At 36.7% G+C, this 26,355-nt stretch overlaps 1 protein-coding gene across 4 annotated transcripts in view; it reads left to right on the top strand.

Annotated features, from left to right (window-relative positions):
* MACROD2 (mono-ADP ribosylhydrolase 2) overlaps positions 1 to 26,355 on the top strand; it is a 2,180,049-nt gene that overhangs the window by 753,479 nt on the left and 1,400,215 nt on the right. For all 4 annotated transcript variants that reach the window (XM_030915179.1, XM_030915177.1, XM_030915178.1 and 1 more), the window contains exon 5: positions 23,416 to 23,532. In XM_030915179.1, the coding sequence (XP_030771039.1) occupies positions 23,416 to 23,532 (117 nt within the window). The remainder of the gene's footprint in view (positions 1 to 23,415; positions 23,533 to 26,355) is intronic.

Genomic DNA, 26,355 nt, shown 5'->3' with positions numbered 1-26,355 from the left:
TAGGAAGAATCAATGTTGTTAAAACGGTCACATTGCTCAATGCAATTTATCGATCCAATGCTATTCCTATTAAACTACCATAGAGATTTTTCACAGAACTAGAAGAAACTACTTTAAAATTCATATGGAACCAAAAATGAGCCTGACTAGCCAAGGCAATCCTAAGCAAAAAGAACAAAGCTGGAGGCATCATGCTACCGAACTTCCAACTATACTATAAGGCTACCGTACAGTACATAAACAATGTGTACTGGTACAAAAACATACACGTAGACCAATGGAACAGACTAGAGAACCCAGTAATAAGGCCACACACCTACAACTATCTGATCTTCACAAACCTGACAATAACAAGCAGTAGGGAAATAATTTATTTAATAAATGGTGCTGGGGTAACTGGCTAGCCATATGCAGCAGAAGATTGAAATTGGACCCCTTCCTTACACCATATAAAAAAATTAACTCAAGACGGATTAAAGACTTCAATGTAAAACCCAAAACTATAAAAACCCTGGAGGAAAACCTAGGCAATACCATTTTGGACATAGAAACGGGCAAATATTTTATGATAAAGACATCAAAAGCAATGGCAACAAAAGCAAAACTTGACAAATGGGATCTAATTAAACTAAAGGCCTTCTGCACAGCAAAGGAAACTATCAACAGAGTGAACAGACAACCTACAGAATGGGAGAAAATGTTTGCAAATGATGCATCTAACAAAGGTCTAATAATGAGCATCTATAAGAAACTTAAACACATTTACAAGGAAAAAACGACTCCATTACAAAGTAGGGAAAGGACATGAACAGACACTTTTCAAAAGAAGACATACATTTGGCCAACAATCATACGAAAAAAAGCTCAATAATACTGATCATTAGAGAAACACAAATGAAAACCACAATGAGATACCATCTCACACCAATCAGAATGGGTATTATTAAAAAGTCATAATATAACAGATGCTGGCCAGATTGTGGAGAAAAAGGAACACTTACACACTGTTCATGAGAGTGTAGATTAATTTAACCATTGTGGAAGATGGTGTGGCAATTCCTCAAAAACCTAAAAACAGAAATACCATTTGACCCAACAATCCCATTACTAGGTATATACCCAAAGGAATATAAATCATTCTTTTATGAAGACACATGCACACATATGTTCCTTACACTACTATTCGCAATAGCAAAGACATGGAGTCAACCTAAATGTCCATCAGTGGTAGACTCGATAAAGAAAATGTGGTATATATACACCATGGAATACTATGCAGCCATAAAAAGAACGTGACCATGTTCTTTGTAGGACAGGATGGAGCTGGAGGCCATTATCCTTAGCCAACTAACACAGGAACAGAAAACCAATGCCACATGTTCCGACTTCTAAGTGGGAACTACATGATGAGAACACATGGATACATGGGGGAACAACACACACAGGGGCTTACTGGAGGGCGGAGAGTGGGAGGAGGGAAAGGATTGGGAAAAATAATGAATGGGTACTAGGCTTAATATCTGAATGATGAAATAATCTGTACAACAAATCCCTCTGACATAGGTTTACCTATGTAACAAACCTGCACATGTACCCCTGAACTGAAACGTTAAAGGAAAACATAACAAAAATAAAACAAGGATGTACACACACACACACACACACACACACACACACACACACATATATATAATGATGTGTATATATAATGGGCATATATATGAGGTAAAATATTAACAATTGAGAAATCTGGATGAAGGAGATATGGAGATATAGGAGTTCTTTATACTGGCTTTGCAAATATTTTGAAAGTTTGAAAGTATTTAAAAAATAAATTATGTAAAAGGATCATACCATATGTAGCTATGCATTAATTGCTGCAATGTTTCTCTGATTCTTTACATCATGGCATTTAGCTTTATAGTTAAACTATTTGTACAAACTCTTGGTCATATAACATTCTGAGAAGACAATTCATTTTGGCTTTGAATAAATAAAACACTAGAAAAATTGTTTTCTCCCTACCACCTTGTGTCTTATGGCCATTAACAAAAAATAGTGATAGATTGAGTTTATTTTTTATGACTCTTTTAGGTTTCTAGTTCTAGAATGTATATTATAATTTTAAGATTTAATTAAAGCACTTTATTGCATATAGTATTGTCTCTTTTTTTCCACTATCAAACAACATATTTTGAATTTTGAAATTCTTCTTGTCCATTACTAATGGTAAGAATTAGATGATTGTTGGTTTTACAAAAATCACAATAGATGGAAAAGAAAACACTGTATTTTCTCACATGTGCATCAAATACCAGGGTTTTGGCTCATAAATCAGAAAAGCACAAAAAGATACAACTGGAGTCCTTCCTAGTTCCACTGTTACAGCCAAAATCCTGACATTCAGGCATATTTACAAGACCCATGTTTCGGTAAGCCCTTATGTGCTTGGAGTGGGTTGAAAAGAATGTGAAATAATTTCACATGGCACCTTTTTCAGAAGGCTGTGTGAGGAACATGACATTCTCTTTGAAAGAGAAAGTCATCTTTGTAATAATAACCATTGGTTGCTTTCTTTTTTTTAGGTATGCAATAAAATTACAAGATTTACTTTGGAACTTGTTTAGACCATTATCAACATGTTAGTTTTGCTGACAAAATTTGCACTTACTATTGTAGACCTGTAATACCTGTAAGATGCATCATCCTGACTTAGGACTAAGGGCAGCTCTCAACCTCTTTTATTCCCTCAAAGCCAACACCAGCGCACAGGTACCTCTGATATTAGATAAAATTATGAAGCTCACAGTAATTACAGTGCCCTATCATTTTATGAGCATCTACCATGTTCTAAGTACCTTACATTCTTGACCCAAACTAATCTTCAAAACCGTCCTTAAAGAAAAATCTTTTCATCTTACAACTAAGAAAACTGAGGCCCAAAAGAGCTAAGCAGCTTGCCTAGCATCAAAATAGTATTGATAGACAAGAAATTCGCCTGTTCTATGTCACTCTGGAACCTGTGCTTTTTTCACAAAACCTATCTGAAGTTAGAGGGGTAACAAATGGCTACTAGCATGGCCAAGAGAAGTTACATGTGGGCAGCACTCGGATTTCAACTAGTTGGCAGATTAAACTGACTGCAATGGGGTGGGGAAACTGACAAATCCGCTGACATTAGGGCAAAGAACTTTGTTAGATGTTTTTATTATTACAGGTGACTCTGATGCCATTTTGTTAAAGGCTGTATCTTCTTTCTGTTTCTATCTACAATGCTTAGTGGTACACAGCACATGACAGTTGCCTAGGAAGTCTTTGTTAAATAAAAGGGCGAATGAAATATGTAATAGAGTAACTTATTGAATGATAACTTAGTGGCCTTAGTGACTAGAATTCACTGTAGAATTAACTGGTTGAAGAGTTAAGGGGGTATTGCCAGTTAAGATTTCAAGAACAGTTTTTTGTTTTTTTATTAATTTTTTTTTTTTTTTTTTTTTTTTTTTTTTTTTTTTTTTTTTTAGCTGCAGTATGGGTGAAGAAGAGTGAAGTAGAAAAGTTTACAAAGAATTAAGAAGTAATTTTTAAAAAGGATAAGCCCTGACCTAATGAATTACATTTTAGAGCATTTCTTTAGTCAGGGAATAGGAATATATAAAAGTACTGATTATCGGCCGGGCGCGGTGGCTCAAGCCTGTAATCCCAGCACTTTGGGAGGCTGAGACGGGCGGATCACGAGGTCAGGAGATCGAGACCATCCTGGCTAACACGGTGAAACCCTGTCTCTACTAAAAAATACAAAAAAAAAAAAAAAAATAGCCGGGCGAGGTGGCGGGCGCCTCTAGTCCCAGCTACTCGGGAGGCTGAGGCAGGAGAATGGCGTGGACCCGGGAGGCGGAGCTTACAGTGAGCTGAGATCCGGCCACAGCACTCCAGCCTGGGCGGCAGAGCGAGACTCCGTCTCAAAAAAAAAAAAAAAAAAAAAAAAAAAAAAAAAAAAAAAAGTAGTGATTATCTTCTTGTTTCTTCACTGTTTCCAATTGGTTGTATTATTTTTCTCTCCTTAGTTGGAAATGCCTAGGTTCCACAGTTATAATGCCTGCTGATTGTGGTTTTTTCCTTTAATTGTGAAGCCATTCTTACCTAACTTCAATCATATTGGAATAATTTTCATACTCCTAAATTAGTATATTATAATTTTTTTTCCGTAACCCATCTTTACTAGCGTAATTAACTTACATATATCCATTGTTTGAATTTCGTTTGCTTCCACAGCCACTGGAAGGTGGTTCGAATGCTCCAGGGCACTTTTATCTTCCCATTCAAAAACATGTCCATTTACATTCTCCCTGGATTGTGAAGCATTATGCACTCTATATGAATGTGGAGGCACCATTTTCTTCAGCCTCCTAGTAATAAAATGCTATTTTTCATCAGTTTTAATATTTACTTTCAACAGAAACTATCAAGATTGCCATTATACTATTTGGTAATAGGAGGCATGCCCTTTTTAAATATACTTTTTTAAAAAAACTCAGATTCCTTTTCTACATGGCTGAAATTAAAGCAGGCTATGGCCATGGTCCGTGAGGCATGGTTTTATGATTCTGCTGAAATCTCAGCCTCTTGCTCCTCCCCTTAAGGGATAAGAAGCAAATATGCTTTGGTATGATTGATGAAGCAATGATGGCCCCAAGTATATTCCTTCTATTAAGTTCTGGTTTCACAGAACTTACAACAGGGTGAAATCCCCAAATAATAATTTTCTCCAGATTTTTATGATATATAGTTTATAAATTATTACCTAACAAAAAATACTCTTGTATACAAATAATCAGTCTTTTCTTCAAACAGAGTGTATTTCTGGATTAATTTCTGGAAACATTCTTAGCGGGGAAGTTTCCGGAGACCTGGGGACTTACTGTATCCCTTGACTTTTGATTTCTGTGCAACAGAGCTTAGTGGTAAATTGTCCTCACCATCCCTCATTTACCTTCTAAAGTACTGAGTCACTGTAGAATATTTTTAACAATATATTGTGTTTCCAGACATTGCTTCATTTGCAAACTTAAGGACATTGAAATTTTTAAAAGAGAGATTTCATACAAGTGACACAGCGAAGTCCAAACACTGTATTATTTATGTCCCCAGTGTTTGACTTTTTGAGTCTCTTTTTCTTAGTATTTCAGTTCTAGAGATTTTGTGTGATATACTAGATACCAATTACTAAAGTGTTGTTCAGAGAGCAGAGGGATAAAATGTTTTCTTAGTGGATTCTTTAAAAATTGTAGCTGTGGAGGCAGGATTGCTCTTGTTTCATCCTGACAGGAATGGTGGATTTAATAGGTTCCCCAGAGCTTTTTATCACATTATAACTCTTTCTGTGATGGTCAGTTTTGGGTCCATATTATGTGACCCGACTTTCAACTTGTTTGAACTGCTGTCAGGCTGCAGAGGAACTGAAGGCTACTAGATAGTCCTATAGTTTTCCAGTTGGGAAAATAACAATCTTGCCTGAAAACTTCTGACAGGGTCCAATACTGCGCTCCTTATAGCAAAACTGAGTCAGCCTGATGCCTGAAAAAATCTTTACCTGCTCAAAGTAAAGCAATGTGGCTAGAATGCCTTATCATAATGTAAATCTGTGTTGCTTTGCTCTACAATAACAGCTTGTCTATCTCTTGTGATCATTCATTCCCTGAGGTTGAAACTGTTATCATGTCAACAGAGCTCCCTTCTCAGTTAGCTTGCATTGCTAGCCAGCACTCCTGTGGAAATCTCAATGTCTCCTAAATGTTCTCCCTAGATCCAGTGTGTGGTATTTAAATTAAGGAAGCTCAGACATGTCTTGAAAGGAACTGAAGTATTGCATCTACTCTTGCCAATCCACTGATTAAAATTCTTGCCAAGTGTTACATTATGCACAGCTTCCTTATTTTGGCTGTAAATTTCATTGCATATTTTTCTAGGATGAGAAAGTTTGTACTTTTTATTTCATAAGCCCACATAATAAACACAGCTTTCTTCAAAACCGTTTGAGGTGTTGGATGCGTGTGCTGTGTGAAATATAGGGTTCCTTTGTGGACTAAAGCACATGTGGCTCATTTTAACTTCACACACAAGCATTTTAGATGGGGCAAAATGGTTCCGCTGGGTAAAAAGAAAATAGACATTTCGATGAGCTGCAGGATTATCCAAGCCATAGCTTTATCCTCTTTGAAATCTCTTTTCTATGCACTTGAAGAATGAACAAAACTTTCTTCATGGACACAAAAGAACCCACTCTCTCCTCCCTCATAGCCATTGCCACTCATTTTGCCCCTGTGTGTTTTAAATTTTTATAGTGGGTGAGTATGTGAATCGAAAGCTCTCAGAGCCGGGTGTGGTGGCTCACACCTGTAATCCTAGCACTTTGGGAGCCCAAGGCAGGCAGATCTCTTGAGTTCAAGACCAGCCTGGGCAACATGGCAAGACCCCACATCTACAAAAAATAGAAATATTAGCTGGGCATCATGGTGCCCTCCTGTAGTCCTAACTACTTGCTACATGGGGACTGAGGCAGGAGGATCACTTGAGCCCAGGAGTTCGAGGCTGCAGTGAGCTATGATTACACCAGTACACTTTAGCCTGGGCAACGGAGTGAGACCCTGTCTCAAAAAAAAAAAGCTCTCATTTCTCACTAAATAAATGCTTCTGTAGCGTAAAACTTTGTGTAGCGTCCTTTCAGCTACCATTCTGAAGAGAAAACCCTAATGTCTCAGAGAGGGAACAAATAGATTTAGAGGGAGATTACAAGAAGCCATAAAATGCATATTTTGGACCCGATGACTGGGCCTGGATTTGGAATAAGGGGTAGAAAACGGCATCATTTGCTCCCTTTACTTCTGTAACTGTATTTTTCTTTGGTAGCAGCCTTGCAGGAGAAGGGCATCTTTGAAGGTCTGGAGGTGGGGCTCCACTGACATTCAAATAACACAGACCTAGGGTACAGGGACTGAAACCTCACTGCACGTTTGATTCAAACTGGGATCCTCCCATAGGTTCCATTGGCAAATGGCTACTTTCTTAACATAAAGAAATAATTCTATAATTAATTTTTCTTATGGAAAATCATATGTCAACCTATTAATTTAGAAATATTTTAAATGAGTACATGAGGATACAAGTTTAGTTATACAAATCACATGTGACACTGTTCATGCTACTCTCATTTCAGTATAGATCAAAATTTTTAATGCTAAAATTTAATTTGCTATGGGGTACTTTTTTGCTCTTTTAGAATTTTTTTTCATGCACACTTCCATGAAAATTTAGAAGTTATAAGGGCAAAATCTTCATCTATACACAAACACTTTTTTTAAACAAAAAGGAGTAAAATTTCATCAACATTATAAACTATGAGCCCCACTGAATAATTTTTTCCTGTAAAAAACAGAATCGAGTTCTGAAATGAAGAAAATAATTAGGTCTTTGCTAAAAGTTAGTCTTTCTTAAGCCCAACTTTTTCTTTTTTTGGAGACGCAGTCCGGCTCTGTCACCCAGGCTGGAGTGCAGTGTGGCATAATATCTGCTCATTGCAAGCTCCGCCTCCTGGGTTCACGCCATTCTCCTGTCTCAGCCTCCAGAGTAGCTGGGACTACAGGTGCCTGCCACCACGCCCCGCTAATTTTTTGTATTTTTAGTAGAGACGGAGTTTCACCATGTTAGCCAGGATGATCTCAATCTCCTGACCTCGTGATCCACCCACCTTGGCCCGCCAAAGTGCTGGGATTACAGGTGTGAGCCACTGCGCCTGGCCCCCAACATTTTCTTAATCAAAACAAAAAATCAAAAAGAATAATTCTGTTGCTTGACAAAGTGATCAAGATGTTTTCTGCTCAAAAGTTATTTCTTCATATGATAATCACCCCTTACAGCTCCTCTTAATCAATAATGGAAAGAAAGAAAGTTGATGTTTGGATTGGGGCAATAAATGTCATCTTTATGTGTATAGTTTGGAGAAAGGGGCTTCTTGTTGGTCATCTCCTCTCCAGCTTTACAGATACAGAGTCAGTGGTCCTTTTAAAAGTATGGAAAGCAGAGTGAATGACAAAATGTTTGCTAAAACAGATTATCTTTTGTATGTGTCAAGATTTTATATTTTTGCAAATATACATACACAGACAGACTTTTAAAAAACATTTTCCTGTACACACCCAGGTAAAAGTTCAGAGTGATTTCTTTTTTGCTCCTTAATATTTTTAATCCTTTATCATCTTACCTAAAGCCATTAGTATTTCCTGGAGCAGATGGGGTATAAACCATAAAATGACATATTTACTTCTTTGTAGGAAGAAAATTAGGAGAAGAGATTCTATAACATGATTGAAGTTTAAAAACTAAATTCCTTGAGGAAAGATTATCTTTCTCCATAGATCTCATTCTCTGATAAAACAAATGAGGTTGTCTCAGAGGCACCTGTTAATATTGACCTACATCATCCCCAGTTCTGACCTTGTGTCCCCAGCCACTGTCAAGTTTTTGGTAGAAAAGAAACTATTAAGTTGGTTCATTTCTTATTTCTTGGAAAGAGAAAGATCTCCCTCCCCTTGGACTTCTGCTCGGCCTGGTCTCTGAAGGAGACTTCCACAGAAACAAGGTCACAATCTCTGCCTTGCAACTACACCTATTATTTCCTCTTTCCTTAAGGTCAAAATTTCCATTACTGCTTAGACTCTATTAATAATGGTTTTGAAGATTATTTTGGGGAATTATTCTTTCAAGGAATATAGTGTTAGGACCTGCCCCTTGAGAAGGGTCTCTGCCTGGATGGAGGAATGAGGATGCTCTTGAAAAAGAATTGAGTTGTGAATTTTTTCAAGTAAATTTCCTAGTTGTTTTAAAAAAGGTATGTTGCCAAGCTTTTGAGGAACCCTTCAGAATACCAGAGATGTCTTCAGTTTAATAACATCCTGCAGCACCATTTTCACCAGCTAGTATTTCCTTTGCCTGAAAATCCCTGTCATCTATGATGACAAATTTACTCCTGATTCAGACTGTCTCTCTGAAATACCAGAAAAAATATGATCTTCATTCTCTTCTCTGGATCCTTTAGTAGTACCTAATATGAGTAAATTCAACCTCCTTGTTGTAGAAATATCCCTCCCTGCTGAGAGCTGATGGAATCTAAGCAATCTTAAGGTCCCATGGCTACTAGACTGGCACATTCTAGATTTTTCCAGATGCTATTTCATCTTTAGTGGTGTGGTCAGTATTCCCTGGCCCCTTCAGTGAACTGTTTGGGGTTTTGCCCACTCTGACATTCTCTTTACAGCATTTTGTCACATCAGAATTTCCCAGTAATTTAACACTTCTGTAATGACCAAAGAGAAATTTCTTATCCAGAATGTCAAGGAATATGTCTCAGATACATGAGAATGTATGCCTACATTTCAAAATGGCATTAGGCTTCAAGTTACAGAAACACCATCCGCATCCTAGGTAGTGACTTAAACAAAACATAAAGTTATTTTTTAAAGAAAACAACTGTTTTCTCTCAACGAATGAGAAGTAGTTTAGGGCTAATGTGACTCCTCCACAGATGATGTCAGAGATTGAGACACCTCCCAACTATTCTTTCTACCACACCACAGTGTAGTCAGCATGCATATGTTCACTAGACGGCTGCTGAAGTCTTACCCCCATGTGTTAGTCTTAGGCAGGAAGGTGGATGAGTAGGAAATCAATAATAATAAATAATAAATAAATAAATACCAAAGATCTGCTATGGGAGTAAGCCCTCTGTAATAAGCTTGCCTGGAAGCCCCACCTAATGGCATCTACCTCCATCTAAATTGGTCGCTCATCTCTTTTTATCTTTGAAAGAGATGCTGATAAATGTACATTCTCAACTGGGCATATAGCCTGGCCAATAATATAGGGATTCTATTAGCAGGAAAAATGAGAATTGATAGTGGGTAGGCAACCACCAATCTATGTCATAATGACATTTTCTTTGATTTAGAATTTCTTTTTAAATTGGGATCATGCATATGTGGAAGAAAATGCATGAACTACATCTTAAAATATTTTGTTTACTATGAATTTAGCATCAGAAAAATACATCTTTATCATACCCTGAGCAGGATTTTAATCAGCTTGACTTTTTCGCTCTCAAACCTAATGATGAGATATAGGTCATTGTTTCATATTTTTCCAAGAAATTTTAAGGGTCTACTGTAAACATTTCTGAGAAACACTTTTTTTTTTTTTTTTTTCTCATCTGCTATTTCAAGTTCAGAAAGAGAAATAAAAGTCTCAGTTTCTTGGGTATCTGCATATTATTTAGATCTTAGAGTCTAGGAGAGAGAAGCATCTCCTGGTTTTTGAAGATCAGTACCTACGTTTTTGGATTTGAGATGAAGAATGCTAGCATGTGATCTGTAACTAAAAACTGCTCCAGTTTCCTGATCTTAAAAATGTGTAAATATTTATTCTATTGTACTTATCGTCTTCTCCTGGCATCATGGCCCAAATCTCATCTTCAAATTGACTAACAAGGTGAGGAGGTTCTTAACCGAAGTTATTTTTTAAGTCAGCCCAAGGCAGTCTCAAATAACTTAACCAAATTCCTCGCATCTGTGAAGCTTCAAGATGTGGATCTCCTTGTCATTGCATTGCATTTTCTCACAGATATTTCTTCTGCTCCCTAAAGGAAACACTGATGCTATTCAGTACCTGACATATGAATCTTTCATGCAGGCTATAGGTGACCTCTAATGGAATCCACTTTTTACCTGATTACTTCAGCTATATTGTTTTTCCTCCCCAAGGGCTTAGGACAGCTATTTAACCTTATTCTTTTGTGTCTTCCTTTGAGAGTGGATTCTTGCTTTGTATCCTTTCTGATGAGGATGATGATGATGATGAGTATCTGTGTAACAAACCACTTCCAAAGTTTAGTGGCTTAAAACAACAGCTATTAATTATTGATTCTATGCGTTCACTGTAAAGCTGCACACTTCTTTTTCTGTTATCTGGGCTCACTCATATGTCTGGTCAGTTGCCAGGAAAGCTGCCTCCTGGCTAGTCTAGGTTGGCCTCCATTGAGATGGCTTAATCCTGTTCCATATAATCTCTCATCTTTCAGCTAGCTGATCTGGACTAGTTCACATGGGAGCTAAGCAGAGTTCCAAGAGAGTGAGCAGAAGCATGAAAGGCCTCTTGAGACTTAGGACTAATACTGGCACAGAGTCACTTTTGCCTCATTCTATTGACCAAAGCAAGTCATGAGATTAGCCTAGATTCAAGCGGTAGGGAAACAGATTCTATCTCTTGATGGCAGGAGCTTCAGAGTCATATGGCCTAGGGCATGGATACAAAGAAAGAAGTAATTGCTGCAGCCTTTATGAAAGGTCTACCACATTAAGATTCTATGAGCACTTATTCAGGTACTGTATGAGCTAAGCACTGTACATGTTATCTCATTCAATTCTCATAAGAACTCTGCAAGGCTGATACTAATATTATACCCATTACATAGATGCAAATATTCTAAGCAACAGAGACTGGCATTTTGATATTAAAGCCCCTTTAATTACCAGATCTGTGGACTCTAAATGTTCTTGATTGTGTACTTCTCTCAGTACAAATATTTTGAACATGTACTTATATGTGTATGTTTGCTTATAAATTATATACAAGTACTACTGTCTATATATTAAATACTAATAAAGTTGAAGTTCATTCTTATCTTTTTAGATAAAAATTATAAATATAAAGTTTCAGTGTATTTTTTCATCCTTTATATGAATGTCTTGTAGCCTCACTTTGGAGACCATGCATCAAGCATCTCCTTATGCCCAAGATATTTCATGATTCCCATGTATAACTTTAAGTGAAACAGTGTTTAATTGAAATCCTACTTGTCATTGAGTGCAGTTCTAGTTCCAGTCAATATTGCTTGCTTTCAATGCAAACTTTTAAGGGTGGGGACTCTTACTCTTTGGATATTTGATTAGGACTTGCAGAGGAGTGTGAGAGCAAGGCTTTAGTTAAATTTAGAGAGGATCTTCTGATTTATGAGAGTCAGGACTCATGGTTTCATGTGTCCAGTGAGTACTCAGATCATTTACCACAGGGCCCAACTGCTCATCACTCTCTGGAGCTGGGTCAATAAACAAGATAATGTGAAGGAATGCTTCTCAAAGTTCTCAACTGGCAGTTTGTGTCTCCGTTATCTGCAGAGATTACTAAATGCAGACTCTGGGTTTCCACGGCTGGAGAGACTGATTTTACATATTTGAGGCTGGGTATGGGAATCTGCAGTTTTACTAGGCTCCTTTGGTGACATTGACCACAATTTTAGGGCCATAAAATCTGAATTCATGTCTGCCACTTAGGTGGATGACCTTAGACAAGTAATCTATTCTTGAACTTGTTGAATTTCTTCAACTCTAAAATGGAAAAAGTGGCTGGGCACAGTGGCTCACACCTGTAATCCCAGTACTTTGGGAGGCTCAAGCAGGCAGATCAGTTGAGGTGAGGAGTTCGACACTAGCCTGACCAACATGGTGAAACCCCATCTCCACTAAAAATACAAAAAATTAGCCAGGTGTGGGGGCAGGTGCCTGTAATCTCAGCTACTCGGGAGGCTGAGGCAGGAGAATTGCTTGAACCTGGGAGGCGGAGGTTGCAGTGAGCCAAGATTGCGCCACTGCACTTCAGCCTGGGCAACAAGAACAAAACTTCATCTCAAAAACAAACAAACAACAACAAAAAAAAAAAAAAAAAAAAAAAAGGAAAAGGTGATAAAGCTCAAGACCACCCTGCGAAATATTTTGCAAATTAAATTTGTGATAATTTTGTCAAAGTACTTTATAAAATGTAATGCATTAATATGTGACACGTTCCTTAAATTTTTGTCAGTCTATTACAAGATGTATTCTCCATACTCAGGTATTTGGTATATTGTAAATTACTTTTAATTTCAATGAAAACATGATTCTGAGCTTTTCTGCCCTATTCATTTGGGTCCCAAGGAAAGAGACCATGGCTTATATTTCCTTTCTTCTCTGCATGAATGGAGGTAGAAGAGAGTAGGGATTTATAACAGACTTTAAGTTCAGGCAAACATGGGCTCCGACCTCAGCTTATACATGATCTTGCAGTGATTACTTAACTTCCACTTCTTTATTTATTAAGTAGTGATCCTAATGAATTCTTCCTTTCAAAATTTTTATCATGATTTTTCATGATTAAATGAGATATTATAGCCAAAATTTATTGCATACTTGCTACGTGCCAGGCATTATTCAAAGTGCTTGTCAATTTACTCATGAAAATCCTATAATTTTGAGTCGGGGGGGGTTCCTATGAGGGATCCCATTTTACAGATGAGAAAATCAAGAAAAAGAGATTTAAATGGTGGCACTAGGATTCAAATATCTGCGTCTGACACCTTAACCATCCTCTTTCTACTTCATAACACTACCTCTTAAAAAATGAAAGCTTACAAGTCACTTAGCACACCAGTAGGCACACAGCACATCTTCAAAATATGTGACATTAGTATTATTGTTGTTGTTAATATGATTATTTGATTTTCCCACAGCTTCATGCAGAATGCTTTGTGCAAGGTAGTTGTTTAACAGAATTATGTTGATTTGATTTTTAAAGAACCCTGTTGTATCCTCTGGGGCTTCTGAGAGATACATATTCAATGAGAGAAGCCTCTTACTTTTTAGCCTAATATGATTTATGCAGCTGCTTTTAGATTAAATTACCATCTTTTATTTACAAAAAAAGATTAAATAAATATGTGAAAATCCAAGAACTCCAGAATATCCCTGTGAAATTCCAAGAACTCCAAAATCTCCCTTGCTAAAAACTATTTAGAAAATTATCTTTGTAAGAGAAGAAGGAGACAAAGACCAAACCTACATTTGATCAGTGTACCTGAAAGTGATAGGGAGAATGGAACCAAGTTGGAAAGCACTCTTCAGAATATTATCCAGGAACACTTCCCCAAACTAGAAAGACAGGCCAACATTCAAATTCAGGAAATGCAGAGAACACCATAAAGATACTCCTCGAGAAGAGCAACCCCAAGACACATAATTGTCAGATTTACCAAAGTTGAAATGAAGGAAAAAATGTTAAGGGCAACCAGAGAGAAAGGTCAGGTTACCCACTAAGGGAAGCCCATCAGACTAACAGCAGATCTCTCTGAAGAAACCCTACAACCCAGAAGAGAGTGAGGGCCAATATTCAACATTCTTATAGAAAAGAATTTTCAACCCAGAATCTCATATCCAGCCAAACTAAGCTTCATAAGTGATGGATAAATAAAATCCTTTAAAGACAAGCAGAGGCTGAGAGATTTTGTCACCACCAGGCCTGCCTTATAAGAGCTCATGAAGGAAGCACTAAATATGAAAAGGAAAAACCAGTACCAGCCACTGCAAAAATATACCGAATTGTAAAGACCATCAACACTATGAAGAAACTGCATCAACAAATGGACAAAATAACCAGCTAGCATCATAATGACAGGATCAAATTCACACGTAACAATATTAACCTTAAATATAAACAGGCTAAATGCCCCAATTAAAAGACAGAGACTGGCAAATTGGATAAAGAGTCAAGACCCTTTGGTGTGCTGTATTCAGTAGACCCGTCTCATGTGCAAAGACACACATAGGCTCAAAATAAAGGGATGGAGGAAGATTTACCAAGCAAATGGAAAGCTAAAAAAATAGCAGGGGTTGCAATCCTAGTCTCTGATAAAACAGACTTTAAACCAACAAAGATAAAAAAAAAAAGACAAGGGCATTACGTAATGGTAAAGGGATCAATGCAACAAGAAGAGCTAACTATCCTAAATATATATGCACCCGATACAGGTGTACCAAGATTCATAAAGCAAGTTCTTAGAGACCTACAAAGAGACTTAGACTCCTACACAACAATAGTGGGAGACTTTAACACCCCGCTGTCAATATTAGACAGATCAACGATAACAGAAAATTAACAAGGATATTCAGGACTTGAACTCGGCTCTGGACCAAATGGACCTAATAGACATCTACAGAACTCTCCACCCCAAATCAATAGAATATACATCACACTTATTCTAACATATATCCACAACACACTTATTCCACATAATTGGAAGTAAAATACTCCTCAGCAAATGCAAAAGAACAGAAATCATAACAAACTGTCTCTCAGACCACAGTGCAATCAAATTAGAACTCAGGATTAAGAAACTCACTCAAAGCCACACAACTACATGGAAACTGAACAACCTGTTCCTGAATGACTACTGGGTACACAACGAAGTTAAGGCAGAAATAAATAAGTTCTTTGAAACCAATAAGAACAAAGATACAACGTACCAGAATCTCTGGGACACAGCTAAAGCGGTGTTTAGCGGGAAATTTATAGCACTAAATGCCCACAGGAGAAAGTGAGAAGGATCTAAAATCAACACCCTAACATCACAATTAAAAGAACTAGAAAAGAGCAAGCAAATTTAAAAGCTCGCAGAAGACAAGAAATAACTAAGATCAGAACAGAACTGAAGGAGATAGAGTCACAAAAAACTCTTCAAAAAATCAATGATTCCAGGAGCTGGATTTTTGAAAAGATTAACAAAATAGATAGACCACTAGCCAGACTAATAAAGAAGAAAAGAGAGAAGAATCAAATAGATATAATAAAAAACGATAAAGAGGATATCACCACTGATCCCATAGAAATAAAAACTACCACAGGGCCAATTTCTAAAATAACTGGATTTCAGTAAATGGTGCATTTAGTGTTTTTCAAAACCTGTATTTAGAACTTTGTCTTGGCTCTATTTTATGTTTATTTTCTGGTAGCTCTACATTCACTACTGTACAGTACCTGATAAGTTTCTGTTCAATGCTTTGCAGCTTGCTTTTTCTCTTTTCAGGATCAACTTGTTCATTTGCTTATAAAATGAGGAGCTTTACCTGAGGAATGCCAGAGAGGCAGATTGGACTCTCTGGGGCAAAATAAATCTTAAGTTAAAAAAAAAAAATTGAGGTGGTTTCATGCCCTATTTCTTTTGCCTTTATTTTAGCTATCTAAACAGTGGAATAAGACTATTCTATAACATCTTCAAACTCTAAGCCCCAAGGTAATATGAACAAAAGTGACAACAGTTCCCCTCAAGCATAACTGAAACTTATCTTTGTATCCCACTCTCAGACAGTGGAATTCTTTACCCTATAGTCTAAGGAAAGCTAACCAAGATGGCCTAATTAATAGACTGAAGTCCTCTGAATTTAGCCTTTGCTAGATAATTGGAGAAAATAAGTCCTTGCCTTAGTTAACCATCTGCCTGCAAGCATTTTGGCCTTCTTGTCAGGATGGTAAATGACAGGTATGTCAGTAAAGCAGAAAGCCTAGCCTTTAGAAGGAGCTGCAGCTAGACTCCCCTCGGTCCTGACGAAGAGCAGCCCTGTGAGTGACCTCAGTGTTCACCTGAATACTAGCTGACCTTACCACAGGCAGTCTTTAATAAGTCTCTGCTTTAATCTTCTGTTAGTCTGGTTTCAGTCACTGAGGAGGAGAACAACTATTTGAATGAGTGGGAGAGCTTGGCTTTGGGTACTCACCGAGTCTTCAGATTCCAGCATGATTAAGGACTCTGAGACATACCTAGAGGAATGAGCTTGGCCAGCATATTCATTCTAGTAATAAAAGCTGATTTTTTGGCACAAGTTTAAAAAAATAACAGTGATTCAGTGGAACAAAAATTGCCATCATGATATTTACAACAGAAATGAATGTATTCGTTAAGGCAAACTGGTGTTGCAAACATTCCAAATTGTAGTGGTTCTACATAATAAAGGTTTATCACCTGATTCACAGTCTAGTGTGGGAAGTGGGAGTGGAGCTCTGTTCCACACAGTCATTTAGGGACTCAGGCACTTTTTGTCTGCTTGCTGCACCATCTCCTGGGTCATTGGTGTCCTGCCTGAGCCCCTGCATTCAGCCTGCAGACAATGGAAGGTCATGTGGAGGACCTTGTGCAGGATTTTTATGGACTGGATGTAGAAATCATTATATCACTTTTACTCATACTCTTTAAACAGGACTCAGTCTCACAACCCCATAAAATTACAAGAGTGGTTGGGAAGTACTGTCTTGCTAAAGTAGCCCAGGAAGAAAACCGAATGGGCTTTGGTGAACAAACAGCAGTCTAGCCACAGTGGTCTTGAAAAATTCTATATATTGTTGTTCTATTTACTCATGGAGCTTAGTTGTCTTTTTTCCTATAGGTTATATATTTTTGGTATGATAAGAAGCATAGATAGTCCTATTGCTCTGTAGAAGATTGTATTCCACTTTTTTTGTTTTTCCTCTTTTAGATTTCTGATCTTGGGTGCTTTTCTTTTTTAGTAGTGATTAGATTTAGACGATCTATGTCAGCCCGAGTGCAAACCATGGGTCTCCTCCCCATCTGCCTCCCCAGGATGGATGTGAGAAGTGCTACTGTGTTATATTCCACATCTTGCCACTATTTAGCCTGCTGTCTTTTTATTCTGACCCTTCGTGAAACCAAAAGGCAAGGTTTTCTGCGGATTGCACTAGACGTGAGCGGAGAAGGGGGTGAACTTTCAGATTCAATGAATTATAACACTTCTAATATAGAACCTCATCACCAGATTTGTGATGACAACACTGGCTGTGTATTTGACTTTACTTTTTACTTTCTAATTCCTTGGATTTGAGTGACCTAACCATTTCCTAAGTATTGTCAGAAGAAAAAAAAAAAAAGCTACATTACTTTTCTTCCCAAATTTAATTGAATCAAAATCAACTGTATTAAGCAGTTACAGAGTCATTTATTAAGATAGATGGGGATATACAAAAGAATAAACCACCTCCTGTTTCTTCAAGGAACTGAGACTAAGGAGGAAAACAGACTTTTAGCATATAAGCATTCTGTTGTGTTTATGTAATAGCTATAACACAGTTTATAAATATGACAATAAGGGTGCAAACCAGAATATTATGGGAACATAAAGAGACGTTTATTTTGTCCACTTGTGAATGGTTTCTTAAAAGAGAAAACATTTGAACTAGAAATTGAAAAATTGGAAAGACCTTGCTAGGCAGAAAAGGGGAGGGAATAGAAAGCCTGGGTAGAGGGTACCTTGCAAAGGAAGTCATGGTGCCTTTAGAGAATAGCAGGGTCATGGGTGTGGCCAAATCAGAGGATGTGAAGGGAGAAAGTGTAAGATGATATGAAGGTTGTGAGGATAAGTTGGAACAACATTTATGAAGAGTCTAAATACCATAATTTGGAATTAGTATTTTACAATGTAAGATATGAAGAATAACAAACATGACTTTGGGAAGTAGTTAAGATCAGACTCACATTTTAGAAATATAAGTCTAGCAACAGAATTGACAATAGATTAGAGAATTTTAAACTCTTATATTGAGTTTGTACTTATAGGGATATTACCTTTTGCCTTTGAAAGACATACTTTTGAGCATGGAATTGATACAATTAATATTACCATTGCCCTTTTCTCCCACACACTTTTTCTTTTCAAGGGCCACAAATATAGCTCTGAAATAATAGGAGATCATGTTTTAACTAATTGAAAATGTGGTATATAGTTCCACTGTTCTATAATGACAGACTAACATGTATCAGATGACCTTTGTACCAATAGTAATTCTAAATTCTTGACAAAATATTAAAAAACAGAAATTGTTTATTGGCACTACCAAGTAACTAAAATAGGCCGAAACTAAAGATTCTATTTGTGAAATAAGGAAACCACACTGAGTGAGATCCACATTTAAGAGATCACGTGACTTGGACCCTGAGGGTCCTCCTTAACTCATGTGGTAAATGGCTGAGAGGGCTGAAATAGAAAGCAATAGTTCATTGACATGGGAAACCACAGGACTGAATTCAGGATTGTCAGAATAGGAATTGAGGAGGAGATGCCAGAAAGGAGAGAGTCACAGATGAAGGAGCCCAAAATCTACAAATAAATCCCTCTTTAATCCTTGGTTGCATCTATACATATGCAGAGAAAGAGTCTAAGAAGCCTAGGAAGAAAATGAAAGCTAGAAGATGTAAATAACTGAACAAATAATTCAGCAGCTTCTTAACTGTGTGTCTATAGAATTTGGAATTTTAGTTCTCCCCAAGTTAGAGGGGGCTTGGCTAACATCTTGGGTTTTCCATTGAAACTCCAGAAGGGCCATGTGATAGGAGTAAAGACTACATCCTGGGACCAAGGGATTTACCGTCGAACTAAAGGAAAAACTGAAATAGACCCACCTTAACAAAGCTTCCATATTACCTGACAGTATTTTACCTGCCTGCTAGAACCAACTTCTAAGACAATAGAATCTTCTAAGATCATAGAAGATAATAGAATCTAAAGCCTCTACCATATACTATACACAAGTTTCGATATGCCATCAGTAATTTACTAGACATGCAAAGAAATAAGAAAATGTATCCCAGAGTCAAATGAAAAATGAGTCAATACAAACAGATCCATAGCTGACCTAGATAATGGAATTGGCACATAGGGACATTAAAATAACTATGTCAAATCTGTTAAGGAATTTATGTGACTAGATAAATAGAATGGGTGAGGAGATGGGAAATTTCAGGAGTCATAGGAAAACAGTAAGAAGAAGAACCAAATGGAAATTTTAAGAAAAAAAATGAAATATTTGAAATTTTAAAAATTGGAATGGAATTAATAACAGATTTATCACAACTCAGTCATGAAAAGACAACAAAAATTAGCAAAAGACATGAGCAGACACTTCCAAAAATAAGATCTATGAATGGTCAATATACACTTGGTAAGATATCTAACCTCATTAGTTATCAGGGAAATGTGCATTGAATACTCCTTTATAATCATTAGAATTATCAGCATTAAAAAGGCCAACACCACCAAGGGATTGCCAAAATTTGAACTCTGCTACATTGCTGGGGTTATGTGTAACATGGTAATCACTTGGGAAAACTGTTATGTTCTTTATAAAATAAATATATACTTACTTAGTAATTTCACTCATTGATATTTGTCCAATGGAAATGAAAACATATAGCTACACGATGGTTTATACAAGTATGCAGATTGATTTATAATAGCTAAAAACTAGAAATCTAATGTCTATTCACAGATGAATGGATAAAGAAATTACAGCATAGTCAACAATAGAGTATTAGAAATAAAAAGGAATGAAGTCTAAATACATACAACACAAATGAATCTCAGAAATATTTAATATGTGGTGTGAAAGAAGGCAGTCTCTCTATCTGTATATAAAATTTGAAGTTATATAGCAGGTAAAACAGTTCTGATGGTCAAAGTCAGAACAGGAACTCCCTCTGGATGGGGAGGGGAACTGAATGGAAAGGGCACAAGGTAGCTTTTTGGGTTGATGGAAAGGTTTTGTATCTTTATTAGCATCATGGTTACATAAATGCACACAGTTGTTAAAACTTGTCAAAGCTGCACACTTAAAATCCATATATTTGATTGTGTGTACATTATAAATCATAAATACAATGGATGGGAATTTAAAAGTAATGTAATATATAGTGCTTCGATATGCCACATGCAGGAATTGAGAAGACAGTGATTTATAACGGTTAAGAGCATGGTTGCAGCATCAGACAAATCTAGGATTTTAAATCACATTGTGAGTACTCTGTGAATGTAGGCAAGTTACTAACCTCTTCTAAGATCCTATGAAATGGAGATGATAAAATTAGTATTTACCTTATAAGGTTGTCCTCAGCGCAGTGCACAGCACATTGATGCATCTGGTACATTTAAGCTGTATTCATTATTATTAAATAGCTCTTCAGCCAGACTTTCATTGCCTGAATGCAGTCAGGAATAGTGGGATAATCATGAAAATTTTGAGAATTAGGTATCTGCAAACTGCATTAAGGTGCAATCTAAATAATGCAGATAATATTTGACAGCATATGATTAAGTATACTAGAAAATTCTATTTTCATTATCTATTTCAAAGTAACTATCTCTTTGCCAAGAAAAAACTGTTTTCTTTAAAATACTTTTCTTTAAGCTCTTGTAAAAAATTTTCATATATAAAGAAATTAGGATATAATTTTTTCCCTATACAGTAATCTCACCCTCTGTTTCCCATCTCATAATCATATCACCAAAGGTGCATGTATTTTCAGTACATATATATGTGTGTGTACTGAATATATATACACATTACATATATACATTACATTACATATATATACCCTATATATGTATATTCAGTACATATATATATGTATATGTCTGTGTGTATAATGTTGTAAACAAAATGGTAACCATGCTATATATACTTTTCTAAACCTGGCATTTTCACTGAGAAATCTTTTCATGTGAAGGACTCTGTTTACCTATAGCTGGTCTATTCATTTTAAGTGCTTTTATACAGTCTATGGCATTGATGGGCTTTTATTTATTTCACCAGCTCCTGTTGGTGGACATCTGAGTAGATCCAATTTTCACTATTGTAAACAACTGTGATATCCTTGTGTACATATATTTTGCACTTACGTTAATAATTTCATGTAATAAATTTAAAAAGTAAAACTGCTAATTGAAAGAATTTTAACAATATATTAATATTTCTTTGTAAGAGAAAAAATTTTATGTTTCAGCATGTGTGCATAAACAGTGAGAAAAGAGTGGTTTTTCTTGCTGCTCTATATTTCTTCTTTTTAAATAAAGAAGAATTATTTCAAAATTTACACAAAATTTTGATTTAGAGTACTTAAGATAACTACCACCAAGAGGACACATAACACTGTACTAGACACTAGGCTGAATGCCTTCCATGCACAAAATTATTCAAATTTAATGCACAACTTTGTAACTATGTGAGATACTACCATTATTGACAAGGACTTACAAGAAAACCAGTGGTTGGAGCATCGTGTATCTGGTAAATGTTAAAGTCTCGATTTCAACCTAGATTTTGTGAACTATGCAGTGTAGTGTAGTCTGGAGTGAATTAATTTTGTTGTGAGTGTCTTTGAGGTTGAGGTTCATTGTCAAACTTTGGTGATGTGCAAGTGGTGAAGTAATAAAGCCCAGATGATCTTGTTTCCCTATGACACTTGCGAGGCCAAAAGTGATGCCTCCCTGCCGTGCAGTGGCAGCAGAAGTCAACCTGGACATTAGACAAGTTATATTTCCCTTAGTGCCAAGAGCCTGTCCCATATCCAGCTTCCTCTAAAATAATAGTAATGATAATAATAATAAAGAGCAAAGATCAATTACATGGTGTTACGAACTGTGGAGAGAAGGAGAAGTCTTCAGACTTCTAATATTCTATTTTCACATCCCAGTTGCTATTACTCTCTCTTTGCCTTTATTTTACAATCTTGCTTTTTTTTTTTCTGTCCAAGGGGCCCATTCAATAACAACTAAAACCCCAAATTCTCAGTTTCCTAATTTATGTGTCTGTGATCTTTTAGTCTTGTACCCTTCCACCTGTGTACTCACACACAGAGAGCATTAATTTCCAGTGACATCAAATTTGTGCTCTCAAAAGGTAATTTGTGATGCCTCAATGTGAAAGGGTCCCAGATGTAAAGCCAGAGAGCTGATGAGACCTGAAGCTGGTCACAGGCATAAAGCCTGCCCCTCTGTCAGAGTCAGAGCAGCACAGAAGTTCTGCTTCAGGCCCCGCCAAGGGAGAGTAAGGGGTGGTCTTATGGGTGTTAAGCAAGACCGAATCTACCTTTGCATAGCACCCAGTCAGACACCCTGCAGAAACACAGTCATGTTTGTGTCATTCTGTTGCAGGGAGAAGTTGCTCAAAGGTTTAGTTTTGATTTTGGTAGCTTTAATTCTATTCCTTCAGTTTTGAGGTGAGCACAAATGTTTCAGAGTACCTTTCTAGGTTTCTTCCTGACCTTTTTTCTTCTCTAACCTGTGGTGTGTTAGAGGCAACACATACCAGCTCGGGAGGGAGAGACAATTGTGAGCATTTCTTCTCAACCCTGTGTTCGGTGACATCAAGTTAATAGCTTAAAATTGGATATGGGGAAAGGGATTATACCATTGAAATGGGAAAATGCTACATATCAAGGATTCTCCCACCCCAGAGAACCTGTTGTTTAACTAGCACACAACTTCTATAACCCTTCTACCTCTGTTCACCACATAAACACACACACACACACACACACACACACACACACACACACACACACAGATAAGCTAGTGTTTGAAACATTGAATACCCTAGGTTTTCTTCCATGGGCTATGGTTATTTACAGGAAGAACAAATTGAGTTCTTTTCCTCTTCCCATCTTGAACTTTACATTTATTTCCAAATACCAAATATAAGCTAACTTTCTTCTTTCTCCCTTAGTGGATGGCTGTATTCATAGAGCAGCCGGCCCCTGTTTGCTAGCTGAATGTCGTAGCCTGAATGGCTGTGATACTGGACATGCAAAAATCACATGTGGCTATGACCTGCCTGCAAAATGTGAGTACAACTGTTTTGAATACTGTTTCAAAATCAGATGAGACATCTTGTTTTAATCCAGTGTATAAATGGAAAAGGAAATGGCAGTGGTGGTACTTAATTAAATGTGCTTGAGTTCAGATTTTGTACATGGCAATAAAAACATGCTTTCCAAATATGTCTCCAAATGTATGCAAATATATATATTATATACATAGTGTATTGCATACATATTACATACATGTTTATTCAAGTCTTTGACAGAGTGTATCAGAAAGGGAAATAAAAATATGAGCAAAATATACATTATAGCATTTAAGTGCCGCAGAGTGACAGCTCCTGGAAAGGGGATGCCAATTTCTTATTCCTTGTTCAGGTTTCTTGATTGTGGATGTGTTTAGAGCAAAGGAGATCAAAGTGATGTATTGTGTTTTCAGCTGCCATGTAAAGGCTGATTGGCAATTACAGCCAAGGCATCTGTCACACTTTGCTTTCAGGAAAAGCCAACGAAATCTGGGTGTCAGTGTGAGAATGTATTTGCTCTTTGAATGTGGAATGGTCAAAATTTCCATTATATTTTAATAGAGAGAAGTATTGCATTTGATTGACCTTGTTGCTTAGTCATTCGACCAACTGGGTGGTGTGGTATGGGATAAAATACTTAGAGAGAAGCTGGTCAATGTCATAGCTCTTTTATCCCATAATCTTCAGGGCCTGAGGATTGAGGTAGAGGGTTTCATTGCATCATTCAGGTGTGCATTGACCTGGAAACTGAGATGCCAATTTGTCGATTATCGCATTCACCCAGTTCTTATGATACTGCTGAGATCTGTGAATACATTTTATGTAAAAGTGAAGCTGGTTTTGGTTTTTATTTTAGCACTGGAGAAAACATGAATGGAAATTTATAATACAACCTATGGGATACTATGGGTTATATATAGACAGGTTGTCTAACAGTGAATTTCCTGTGGATGTGTGTGAATGGAGAATAGCGTGTTATATTTTAAAATTTTAAGTATTTTAAATACTGTAAAGGTATGTTTAAATTTGAGGACTAGTAGTAAACACTAATATATTAAAACAGTATTTTTCTTTATCAATATAATATTGCATCCTATATTGTTCATAATGGTTTCAGTGAAAGTACTTTCATGTACTGCATAGTGATGCTTTGGTCAATGATGGAACATGTATATGACAGTGGTCCTATAAGATTATAATACAGATTGAGTATCCCTTACCCAAAATGCTTGAGACCAGACATGATTTGGATTTTAGATTTTTTTTTCAGATTTTGAAATATTTGCATGTACAAAATGATATAATTTGGAGATGGGGCCCAAGTCTAAGCACAAAATTCATTTATGTTTTATATATACCTTATACACATAACATGAGCATAATATTATGCAATATTTTAAATAATTTTGTGCATGAAACAAAGTTTTTATTGTGTTTTGGCTGTGGCCTGTCACATGAGATAAGGTGTGGAATTTTCCACTTGTGACATCATGTTGGCACACAAAGTTTTAGATTTTGGAGCATTTTGAATTTCAAAACTTGGATTAGGGATTCAACCTGTACTATATTTTTACTGAGCCTTTTCTATGTTTACATACTTACCATTGTGTTACAATTATTTGCATATTCAGTATGTAACATGCTATACAGGTTTGTAGCCTGGGAGCCATAGGCTGTATCATATAGTCTCGGTGTGTAGTAGGCTATATCATCTAGGTTTGTGTAAGTGTACCCTATGATTGTATAACGATGAAATCACCTAAGGAGTCATTTCTCAGACCATACTCCTGTTGGTAAGCGAAGCATGATTGTATATCAACTATATATGCTGTTTAATTTTTTCTCTAATGACTTTTCATTTATTTTTCTTGTTAGTGTCTTTACCTAGTGTGAAATAGTCAAATCATGTGCCAAATGGCTCTTCACTACTACTTGGAATATGTATTTGTGTCAAACAAACCCTTTGTGTAGAATGCTGTTTAGAGCAGTTCTCTTTGTAACTCAGAGGTCATGATCTGCATATTAACGGTGATTTCCCCCTCCAGAATTATATAGTGCTATTTTAAAAAATATTGGTTCTTTTCCTTTCTAATACCTTGCTACATTCATAATTTACCTAACTTATACCGCCCTGAGAAGAAGCAAGGTTGTTGACTGCTATAATAATGGCAAGATTATTGACGGTTTTCAGACTTGTATTTGTCCTTAAACCAAGCAGTATTCCCAGTCTCCTATTGATTCACTGTTTTCTTTTTTATGTATTAAAACACAAATCAAATTTCTCCAAATCTGAACTTTCTAAAGAACAATATACTCAGAATCATTAAATACTCCCAAATAAAATGGTGGCTCTAGTGAATGGGTTCATACTGTGATAATTTTTTTAACGTGCTTGTATCTGTTTGACATCCCTCTGAATAAGTTATTCTGTTTCCTTTGAATGCCATTCATCTTATTTTAAGGTTATTGAAGACTTGCACAATACCAGGCACTGAGGAACAAAGATCAGTAAGTCAATACCTGTGCTTAAAGGATTCCAATGCTTGAGTCATCACTTTGAAATGAAGTGTGGCTTTCATGGGCATCCTGGGGCAAGTGGATCTTTTGGGACAGTGAAGCTAGAAATGACGAGTCAGTCGACAGGACTAGCTACAGAATCCGTGAGAGCTGAGATCCTGAGAGCCAACACATACTCAAGTCACTGCATGCAGCCCACAGGGCGTGTTTAGTAAAAACTCATCCAATAGAATAGAAATTACCAGACAGGCATTGCAGTGCCACCTCATAAAAGTCATAAACATGGAATATTTGTGACTAGGT

Source organism: Rhinopithecus roxellana, chromosome 13 (genome assembly GCF_007565055.1).
Source record: "Rhinopithecus roxellana isolate Shanxi Qingling chromosome 13, ASM756505v1, whole genome shotgun sequence".
In the NCBI taxonomy this organism is placed as follows: domain Eukaryota; kingdom Metazoa; phylum Chordata; class Mammalia; order Primates; family Cercopithecidae; genus Rhinopithecus; species Rhinopithecus roxellana.
This window is presented reverse-complemented; position numbering and strand designations above follow the sequence as displayed.